The sequence below is a fragment of the Plutella xylostella genome, chromosome 21 (assembly GCF_932276165.1).
Source record: "Plutella xylostella chromosome 21, ilPluXylo3.1, whole genome shotgun sequence".
Taxonomy (NCBI): domain Eukaryota; kingdom Metazoa; phylum Arthropoda; class Insecta; order Lepidoptera; family Plutellidae; genus Plutella; species Plutella xylostella.
The window spans coordinates 9,727,743-9,738,180 of NC_064001.1; the positions used below are offsets into that span (position 1 = coordinate 9,727,743).

General features: G+C 38.7%; 2 protein-coding genes across 2 annotated transcripts; both read left to right on the top strand.

Annotated features, from left to right (window-relative positions):
- The first annotated feature begins 372 nt into the window (after positions 1-372).
- LOC105385610 lies at positions 373-6,692 on the top strand. The gene is made up of 7 exons (XM_038115894.2): positions 373-629; positions 849-1,706; positions 1,794-2,754; positions 2,854-3,956; positions 4,322-4,388; positions 4,601-4,713; positions 4,815-6,692. The coding sequence occupies exons 1-7, from the start codon at positions 533-535 to the stop codon at positions 6,521-6,523; spliced, it is 4,908 nt and encodes a 1,635-aa protein (XP_037971822.2). The 5' UTR covers positions 373-532; the 3' UTR covers positions 6,524-6,692.
- A 547-nt stretch (positions 6,693-7,239) lies between these two features.
- On the top strand, positions 7,240-10,022 carry LOC119690375. The gene is made up of 4 exons (XM_048628760.1): positions 7,240-7,414; positions 7,604-7,967; positions 8,102-8,314; positions 8,599-10,022. Exons 1-4 carry the CDS (start codon positions 7,379-7,381, stop codon positions 9,894-9,896), a joined length of 1,911 nt encoding a protein of 636 aa, XP_048484717.1. The 5' UTR covers positions 7,240-7,378; the 3' UTR covers positions 9,897-10,022.
- The last annotated feature ends 416 nt before the right edge of the window (positions 10,023-10,438 follow it).

The following is a 10,438-nucleotide window of genomic DNA, read 5'->3' on the forward strand; positions in this document are numbered from 1 at the left end:
CTTGTTAATTAATAAATTTATCGAATATTTTACAAAGTTTTTTTTATTTAGCTGTAGCTAAATCTCAATAAGTGTCTCATAAACCCACATTGAAATGTACTTTGCTGCTATATTTTGTCGTGTAACCTATATACCTCATATATTGTTATAGATTCAGGCTTTTCCCTACAAAGGAAACTGCCCCCCCCCCCCCCCCCCCGCTGTACATAAATGGGTATTTGTCTATGGTCGCCCGACCGGTCAAGCGACATCGTCTGTGTTCAAAGATGCAAGGATGTTATTATACTGAGGCAGTGTTCAGACAAAAAAAATATCATATTTATCGCACCTCTATGCCCATAAAAAAACTATTTTAAATTCAGAACTGTCAGCCTGTCACGCCGCCATCCCGATTGATTCTGAAATGTCACTTAAATTTTCAATAATAATTCTCATCTTTTAATCATTTGTGCAGTTTTGTACAGTAATTTTATAGCAGTTTTGATTGTTTGTGTTGTGTTTTAAGTTTTAAATTGATGTTGTGTTTGTGGAGATGGTGATCAGTGGCGTGGAGAGGGCGTCCCATGGGAGCCAGGAGCAGGATCACGAATTGTTCCACATAGCAAAGGAGACCAATTTTGAACCTAACGGTAAGTCGTAATGTTTCATTTTATTATGTATCTTCATATATTTTCTTGACATCATATTTAACTGGGAATATACCTTTGTGCCTTAATTGCTGCTTTTAAATATTTATTCTACTTTAGTTTAGTAACTTTTGCTTTTAGATCACCGTGTACTATTAGACCAGGATCTTATCTATTTGTACAATAAGTTGGACCTTGGTTCAAAGCTTATGTCTTCAACAGTAGAGTTGCCTACCCGTCCCAGCGAGCTGCCTACCCAACCCAGCCGCCCGCCTTCTCGCACTAACCAACTGGTAGAAATCGTGGTGTACCAGGGAGACGAATCCGACACTGATTTAACTGAACTGTGTAACGAAGAAATATACAAACTACGGTATACAGACAGACATATATGCGGTAATCCCTTGTGTTATAAACACGGCAACTTCAATACGCAAAGCGATAAAATATCGACTGATTACAACGATTCATTGTTTAGTACTTACACCCTCAGACCCATGGATCTAAATTCTAATGTCTTCCAAAGATGCTTGATAGATAACATTTCATGTAAATTTATGGAGGAAAATTTCACTTTCTACATGGACAATGTTATCAGACATGTTGAGAACACGATAGAGCAATTGAAAAAAATAAGTAACGGTGATTATTTGACAGACAGAGTAAGGCAAAGATGGTTGGAGGTAGAGAATAATTTTAGAGATAGCAATAAAGATGAAGAAGACAAGGAAACTAAAGTATTAGCCACGTGCGCTAGTATTCCACTTCACGTGGAAACAAAGAAAAGTGGCCGTGTCATCAAATGGGACGATATAGTACATTCAGAAATAGACCTCCGATCGCTTTCCAAAATTCTAGAAAAGAAAATCGTAATAGAAATTCCTAAAAACATTTGTGGGTCATTCCTGCTACAATCCAAGTATGATGCGGATAATTTAATAATAAGTTGCAAGAAGAGTCATGAGAGTGAAGAATCGAGGGTTGATGTTGTGTTTAAGCTGAAGAGATCGGACAATGGCGATTTTATAAGCAATGTTAATTCTATAATGGTGTTGAAGAAAGCTCCTGCTTTACAGAATGGTGAGAAAAAATATTTCACTGTCTTAAATTTTATCATGTATCAACTTAACATACCTGTTGCAGGTGCCTAATATAATATATTTTTAGTTACAGTAAATGAAGATAAACATTTACTTTCATTGCCATCCTGTTCGGGAGATCAAGTTAGAGAAATTGAAGACATAACGCACACTGTACAAATCACAGACACAAATACATTACAGACTGCAGAATATCATAATATAGAAATAACAGAAGTGCCTATAAAAGAAGCTGATGTAGATAAACATTCCGATGAATCTCCAGAGAACCTTGTTGAGTCATCCATGGACTTGGATTCAGAAAAGCAACACAATGATTCACAAGCTGAGGAAGAAAATTGTTTAGATGCCACATTCGAATTAACCGAGTCTGAATCACAAAGTTCGGTCCCCGACTTCGGCCCAACAAAAGAACATTTTAAGTCCACTTTGATAAGGCTGTCACATACCAACGCCTTAGATTGCATGCCAGAGGAAGAAGAAGTTTTAGAGAAAAAGAAATCGCAGCCTAAAGTCCGCGTCAAATCCCCTTACGAAAACAAATCACTACATATCGAAGAAAAGAAACGAAAAAAGCTCCTAGAAATCAGAGCGAGAAGGGAAAGAAGAAAACTGGCAATGGCCGAAGATTCTAAGAAAGGAAAGAACTACAAATTTGCAAAAGGGCTCTTGACACCTCAAGCCAGTAATTCTGTCACGGCCTTGTCGATATCGAATAAATCTTTTTATAATAACATTTACGGGGAAGCTTCGTCTGTGCAGAAAAAGACAGTTAAAAAAGAACGTAAGGCAAGGAAAACCGTCAGTGTTCCGCAAATAGGCGTAATAACCCTTGAAGAAAGTTCTGTGGCTTCTGAACTTTCTTCCCAATGTACGGAACTAAATGATAAGAAATACATAAATAGGTGCTACTTTCTGGATGAAGTAGAGACTGAAATCATGCAGTCTAATGAAGACCAGTTGCCAATAACTCCTGACTTCACAGCAACGGACGCTTTTGATCACAGTAATGAAGTAACTTGTCGATCGTAAGTTTTTATTTAAGTATTGGTCTTTATTAATGGTTAGAAGGTAGAGATTATATAATTGTAATATTTATAAAAACGTTTACTAACTACCTATTACAGGTTTATTAATTCCTTCGAAGAAAACATGGAATGCCCTGAAATTTCAGACCAATCTCTTTATGGAAAAGTTAATGTTTCTGAAAATAAAGTTGTAATGTTAAAACCGGGAGCTCCAAAACTACACGTAGAAAGTAATGTTGAAAAATCAGTACGATTAAAATGCAAGAAGAGTGTCGACAAAATATACGATCTACTGAAGAAGCTTGAAAACATTGATAATTCTGCTGAAGTGAAATCTCCTAAAAGTAAATTTACAGCCGTGATGGACGACCGTGAACAGCTGGGCCGGGAGAGCCTGACCACGAGGGACACCAACAGTGGCACTAGTCTGAAACATCAACCTGCGCTCTCTAGCAATAGTAATTTTAGTTTCGCAAACCCCACAAACAAAATTACAGAAATAATTGATACTAATAAAGGAGACGTACGTGATATCAAAGAGATTAAAGTAGACAACAAACCAAACATCATCCAGAAGTCTTCCATACCGAAAGCAAAGAAAGCTGTAAAACTCCCTGAAGATCCACTAAAAATGATATCGGAATTGATTCAGAACATAGATCATGTGCAGAAACGAAAAATGAAGTCTATCAACGCAAAACCTAAACCAGAAACCCAGCCTAACGTCCCTAATGAAATCAAAATCAGGAGACCAGAACCTAAAAGAAACCGCATTCGATCAGAACCACCAACAAATTCAACTTCCTTTACAACGGAATGTAAAAATATAAAACCTCCTCGGATATCCAAACCAGCCAGTCCAATAGAAGACAAAATTGAGTTCTCAAAACGAAATATCATAGAGATTATAGACGAGCAAAAAGAAGCGAGAGGGGAAGCGGTAAGAGGTCCCAGAGAATCCCGGATAAACAGCCTCGCACAACCAAGGAGGCTTTATGTCATGGCACACAAGGAGGAGATGCAAAGCAGGCCACATGGGAAAATGGTTGAACGAGCAAAGAGGTTATCGCTTAGTCCAGTGGCAGAAAGAAGAACCGGCTCTATAACTCAAAATAAGGTTAGCGAGAGGCAAAGAAAACAGAAGAAGGAATTCCATTCGATAGCTGATGATGGAAGAGCTGCTTTGCTTCCAATATCCGGCGGTGAGTTACAAATGGGTACCTACATTATTTTCTTCAGACTTCTCAGATGAAGTACTTATCTAAAATATGCGACAGATTTTGGCATTCAGAGATAAGACTATACTGTTTTGGATAGCTTTCAATATGCGATCTCCCAGATTATTCTTATTCTCATCCCTTCCAGCCCAAAGCAACGTTGATCATCATGGTTTCTACAAAATGGATCCCATTTAGATACCTATGCCAGTTGTATTAAGTTGCCTTAAGGCTGATCCACACACTGTTTAGGGTGTCATTAGTAGGTGTTATTCACGTCTACTAATCACTCGCATTAAACAGTGTGTTGATGGAGCCTTGCGTGTGTTGCAGCGAGGTTATGATCGCAGGTCGCAGGCCGCGCTCTCCGAGGAGACGGGCCATCATCGTGCCCACCGTGCTCCCGAGACATTCTACGTAAGAACAAGTTTAATAATATAATCTTTGATCTAGTTATGTTGTCTTTAAGTGTTTCTAATTTCTGCTACTTACTCTTCTACTCTTTCCTATGTTGTGTCACCTTAGAAAGGATCATTGGAAGTTAAACCATGTATTATAACTGTTTTAAATGTACAGTAAACCATAAATAATGCGTGAGTCAGACCTAAATGCAAATGTTCAATTTACAGTTCCAAGGTCCCATCCTCCTATGTTGATTCAACATCTGTAATTCACAAGAATGCCGTGGAGACAGCAGTTTCTAAAGCTCAAAGACCGGCTAGTCCGAAGAAAATGTGCATAAGTAAGAGTTATATTTTTTTTTACATTCTGTAGATTTCATTTCAATTATTTCGACATTCTGTATTGGGATTTCCTTATTCATCATGTTATTTCTTTCAACAGCTTCTCTATCGACATCATCCGAAGAAGCGTCTAACTATTTAGAAAAAAAACTAAATGAAATGGTTAATACCGTCATTGAATCTGAACTTGGTAACGAAGATAATGGATCACCTATCACAGAAATTGATGAAACGGACCAACCGATAGCAGCCACAATATTACAGGAACCACGTGATGACTCTTATCTCACTACTGTTGCAAATGTATCTGTTGAGTACAAGAAAAAAGAGACCAATGATGGTACTGATGATGATTTGCATGATGACGATGCTACTAAGAAAAAATCTGCCGGTGATTATCGGTATTCTCCCAACATTTCACCAACGACAAGTGACAGAAATGAAAAGAACAAACTGTTAGTTTTGCAATCTGGAGATGCCGCTTCCTTGCTGATACAATCCAGCTCAAAAAAACTTGTGCCACTAGTATCTGAATTGAGCTTAGTTCCATTGCTATCCAAGCCCTGGACGCTGAATATCCCCATGCAAATATCAACTATCGGATACGCGTTTTCAAAATTCAATCAACAAAAAAATAGATCGAATACCCAAGAGCTTTCTGTACAGTCTTCAAATTCAAATGCCCTTAGTTGCAGAATGAGAAACGTTGACCAGTTTATCAGAAAACCCTCGGTGGTCTTTGTACATCAATGCTCGCAGGCTGATTCAGCTGATATACTGGCGAATGGTAGAGATGATAGAGATACTGAAATAATTCAGTTATTAGAAAAGGATAACCTTGCTGATAAAATACACACAGACGCACAAGTGGCTACAGTTGGCACCAACACGTCTAAGACATCAGTAAGCGAAGGACTTGTAGCTAATAAAAATAGCACAGGGGAAAATCCGAGAAGACTGGACATTGCTACAATATCGAATGGTAATGCTAGCGGCGATCTCCAAAGCAACCTCAACACCAACGACTGCCACTCGCTCGACATCCTGGCTGGATTGCTGAACGAGATCCACAAACTAACCACCTGCCAGACTGACATCACGAGATCGTATTCCACCAAAAACGTAGACAACCTCGAAATCGAGACACTATACAAAGAGGTTACGTTCAAATCGGTGGACCCAATTATATCTATGAACTCTTTGGATTTGAAGCAGATGGATTCGAATCCCAGTTTGTACTCGTTTTATTTGTCCAATAACGGTGAGTTAGTCGAGCGGCATACATGTCGGACACCGGTGCTCAACCAATCAGCGGTCGCGCAAACTTCCACGATACTGAAAGACAAAGAGGTCCGCATGGATTCTCCTGGATACGCCCATCAGATTACTGAAGTGTCCTCTAGGTTCCTATTTCAAAATAAGTCTACAACCGCGCTGGGACTGAACCAAGCAGTTAGTGAACCAACAGTGGTGACCTCTAGCGGTTATGGGCGTCGACGGATCTTCGTAGATCATGTTAAAGTTGATAAAATCACAGAACTACCTCGAAAATTGGCAGAGAGTGAAGAAGCTAGAAAGGATGTAAGAAAATGTGGTCAAATACCGTCAGTGGATGCTGCTAAGAAAATAGTAAAAGCTAATAAAGCCCCATGTTATAAGAAAGAAGCAATAGTGATAGATAGATATAGAAAGCAAGAGGTAGCTATTTATGATGCAAGTTTAAAATTGAAGAGAGATATCCTGGTGACTGTGTATTCAATATTGGTGTTTACGGTTTTCGCTGCATTGTCTATCCCGGTGTTCCCCTAAATACCCGGATACTAAATAATCGTTAAATCAATTGATGTATTTTTTGCTTTCAAGTTTTAATTTTTTATCAACCAGTACCTAGTTATCTGTCTTTTGTAAATTATTTATTTATGTAATATATTTAATTAATTTGCGTAATAAAATCAATGTTTTCATAATTTGTCTACTATTCCTGGTTCACTTTTATTCAATTATGTATGCAAAGAAGCTATAGTGGCCAATGGCCTAACTACTCATATTATGTTCCTTGGGCCTACTTATTAAATTTAGTAAGTACTACAAGGTGGTGCACCCAAGGCGCACCCTATTCATTTCGGCTCTCTTGGCATCTTCTTGGCATGCATTGCATGCGCAAGCATTGCACAAGTGTAAAAATGAGGTAGAGGTTTTATTATACTGTTTTATTACTTATATGGTAGAGGCTAGCCTAAGGCCGCAGAGGCGCATTTTACGATGGTAGCGTTACAAGTCGTGATGTTATGTTATGGATAAAGCTGATAACAAAGATAAGTGCGGTGGATTTTAGGCCGCAAATAATTTTAAGCGCAGCCGTTATTATTCGATGCGAACGCGCGACAGCATCGCTACTAAAAATCGCCGTGGGCTAGCGGATTTGCTTCATGAGTTTCGTGAAATTCTTATTCTTAGGGCACACAAAATATAACCCCCTTCCATAAACAACATAGACCAAAGAGTGATGTACGATTATATACTCTGTGAAACCGTGACCATAGAGAAAATAAACGCTGTGACCTTGAGTTGACAGCTTTTTGTTTTGATTGACTAACCTAAAAACTAAAGGAATATTTGTGTTGAGGAGGTGTTTCAGTTCATTTTTATGTATTTTCCACCAATATGGCATCAATAGAAAAGAAGTTGAAACAGATTAAGGTAAATATAATGATAAAGAAACTTCCATAATCCTGAGTAAACTCAGTTAAAACATAACCTTATTAAAAAAAACTAAAGCTAAAATATAAACTATCACGTTTAAGCAGTATCTAGCTACTTATGGCAGACACTTTCGCTCATCTATGGCTTTAGTTACAATAAGAAATAATTGGTGGTTTTACATTGCAGAACAATGTCGTATCAGACTTCGTGGACAGCACTCAGCCGATCCCCAACATCGTGGAGCACTTCTCCAACCACAACAACACAGTATTCCGCCACTACTGCCGAGTACTGGGCAGAAGATCCGCGCCAAAGTCGGATCAACCGCAGCAGTATCATTACCTGACTCCGGGACACCCTCTAAATACCTTCAAAGATGACTGGGATGGAGTACTACCCTCGAGGTACTTTGATCAGTTCCTGTACAACTGCACCCTGCCCAGGGTGATCTCTCCTATGAGGTGTAAGGGCTGCTCGGATCCTCTCACTGGTTTTATGCGGAAGAAGATTGAATGGAAGAACAAACTTCTTTCATATATTGCAGTTACTGGTAAGTTATGTGGATAAGTAGCATCCCTTCTGTTTTAATTTTAAACATTAATGTTATCACTTCTTACTTTATGAATAAATTCAAAACACATAATTTACATAAGTACAATCTAAGTCATTTACAAAATTCCACAGAGTCTTCAAAACACCTCAACAAATTCAACAAGTTGAATGAGAAAGTGGTTCGATGTCCAAAGTTACTCTTAGACTTTGCTGCTCACCTAGAGCTGGACCCGCTGCCGCACTTTGACAGTCCGTACAACTGGTACTACAGCGGGGCCGGGAACATGCACCTTGTTTTCCTTGATGGGGAACACTTTGTGTTACATAGCGAATTCCATACCTTATGTAAGTGTTTACAGTGCATTTATTTGTTTATAACTCAAACTCTCACTCAAACTCAAATTTTTTTATTCATCATAAAAATATAAAATTTTCTGATGAACGTCAATTTTTACAAACTACTCTCCGTTCGGATAAGGGGGATAAGGTATAGCTTTATTACATATCCCTATGAGCTTTTTACATACTTAATACAATTGTTGTATTACTTTTAGTACCTTTAAACTCTGCCAATATCACTATAAGGTTCTTTTTAATTATCATAATAAATTTTCCATTTTAATTTACAGATTTAACAAAGATCTCATTGGACAATCTTGAGGTTGACCAGAATCACATCCTAAGCTATGAATGCAGAGAAGGAGACAACATTTGCGAGACCATCTACTCGGACAACCACATTGTAGCTCTGAGGACCCTCACCAGAGTTGTCATCCTGAAACTTACAGTCACACACAGCAGCTTCATCACTATAGAAAAGCTGAAAGAAATAGAAAATTCTGTAACATACACCAGCATATCTTTTGATCCGCATCACAAAGATATCTTGTATGTAACATCTCTAGACAATAACTTGACTATAATTAATCTAGACATGATGAAGGGAAGAAGTGTAAAACTCACTGAAACAGACAATCTAATCAACAATTGGAGCTCAGTGGCTGGTATCGACAGATACAGCTACTGCCATGTTTCAAGAAAATCAATAAAAATCTACGATAAGAGGACAAACACTGTTGCACAAACATTAGACGATCCAAGCGATGTGTCTGATGAACCATGCAATGAATTCTCTGTTGCCACAAAGTGCAAAGACATCCCTCTGTTGTATGCAGCTACAAACCATCACCTATTCCTAGCTGACACGAGAAGTCTCAAGAAGAAGCCAAAGTATCTTCAAAGATGGACGCACCATATGAAATGCGTCCCCACCTACATATCCTTATGTAAATTCGAAATGATGAAAGATATACTATGTATTAGCAGTCAATGGTATGAGGACATGTGCATTTTACCCAATGATTCCGATTGCTTCGACAGGGAAGTCCAAACCACGGGTATATTCATGCCATTCCGACCTCCCACCATAGAGCAAACACTGAATGCGGCGCGAATGAAAATGCTCTGCTTAGACATTTACAACCCAATAGAAACCAGAATCTACACCTCTATAACTGGCTCCTCAATACTAGAACACGAGGGCAACTATTTGGCGATGACCCAAAACGCTCTCGGGGACATAATCTGCTATACACTATACCCCAACCACATACAAATGGAAGACGATGGGCTGGAGCGTTTCCACGAATGGTGTAAAGACATTCGTGACGACACAACTAAATACGAGGTGTCCGGGATAGTAAATGTTGCAAAATTGTGGAACAAGTTGAGGAAAGTACCAGAGGAGCATAAGTTCAATGAAGATAAGTTAGCGTGGGAGGAGGTGAAGTACTCGGAGCAGGAGGTGGTGGAGGCGTTCGAGAAGGACGAGCTGGACGGCGGGCTGCTGGACGCCTGGTGCCGCGAGGAGGAGGACCGGCCCAAGAACGAGCTCGCCATCAATCTGCATTTCTCTGACAGTGAATAATTTGGTATTCCAGTTAAGGGTTTGTACACAAAACTGCGTTACAACGTCGCATCGTAAAAACCTGCGACAGTAATCAAAACTGTCAAAACAGTCGCTGATTTTTGCTATGCGACGTCGCAACGCAGTTTTGTGGTTGTCTGGTTAGCACGGACCGAGTGACTGTTCGGGTGATACATAAATGTCTAAACAAATGCGCTATTTTTCGAAAATCTTCAAGACTGATTGTGATATAATGTATCATGTTTGTGATATTAATTTATTGAAATAAAAAAATTTAAGTATAGTTTTTAAAACAGGTTTATTTCCTAGCTAACATGTAACGACTTAGTATTCACATCCATACACAACAATCATTCGACAACACACATTTATACAGCTCATAATGACTTCATTATCAATCATACCTTTAACATTCAACTTAGTAGTTTTAAGTATATTGGAAAACAATGGCAAAATATTTAAAATTACAGAGTTAACATCAATAATAAACAGGGAAAGAAAGAATAACTTAAAATCTTTAAATGCACACGAGTTTCGGTTCA

Bases quoted from the DNA above. Each gene is read 5' to 3' on its own strand.
- LOC105385610 (XM_038115894.2), top strand. From the start codon at position 533: ATGGTGATCAGTGGCGTGGAGAGGGCGTCCCATGGGAGCCAGGAGCAG. The intron at 1,707-1,793 runs GTGAGAAAAAAT...ATATATTTTTAG, and splicing joins AGCTCCTGCTTTACAGAATG to TTACAGTAAATGAAGATAAA. The intron at 4,714-4,814 runs GTAAGAGTTATA...TTCTTTCAACAG, and splicing joins TCCGAAGAAAATGTGCATAA to CTTCTCTATCGACATCATCC.
- LOC119690375 (XM_048628760.1), top strand. From the start codon at position 7,379: ATGGCATCAATAGAAAAGAAGTTGAAACAGATTAAG. The intron at 7,415-7,603 runs GTAAATATAATG...TTTACATTGCAG, and splicing joins AGAAGTTGAAACAGATTAAG to AACAATGTCGTATCAGACTT. The intron at 7,968-8,101 runs GTAAGTTATGTG...AAAATTCCACAG, and splicing joins TTCATATATTGCAGTTACTG to AGTCTTCAAAACACCTCAAC.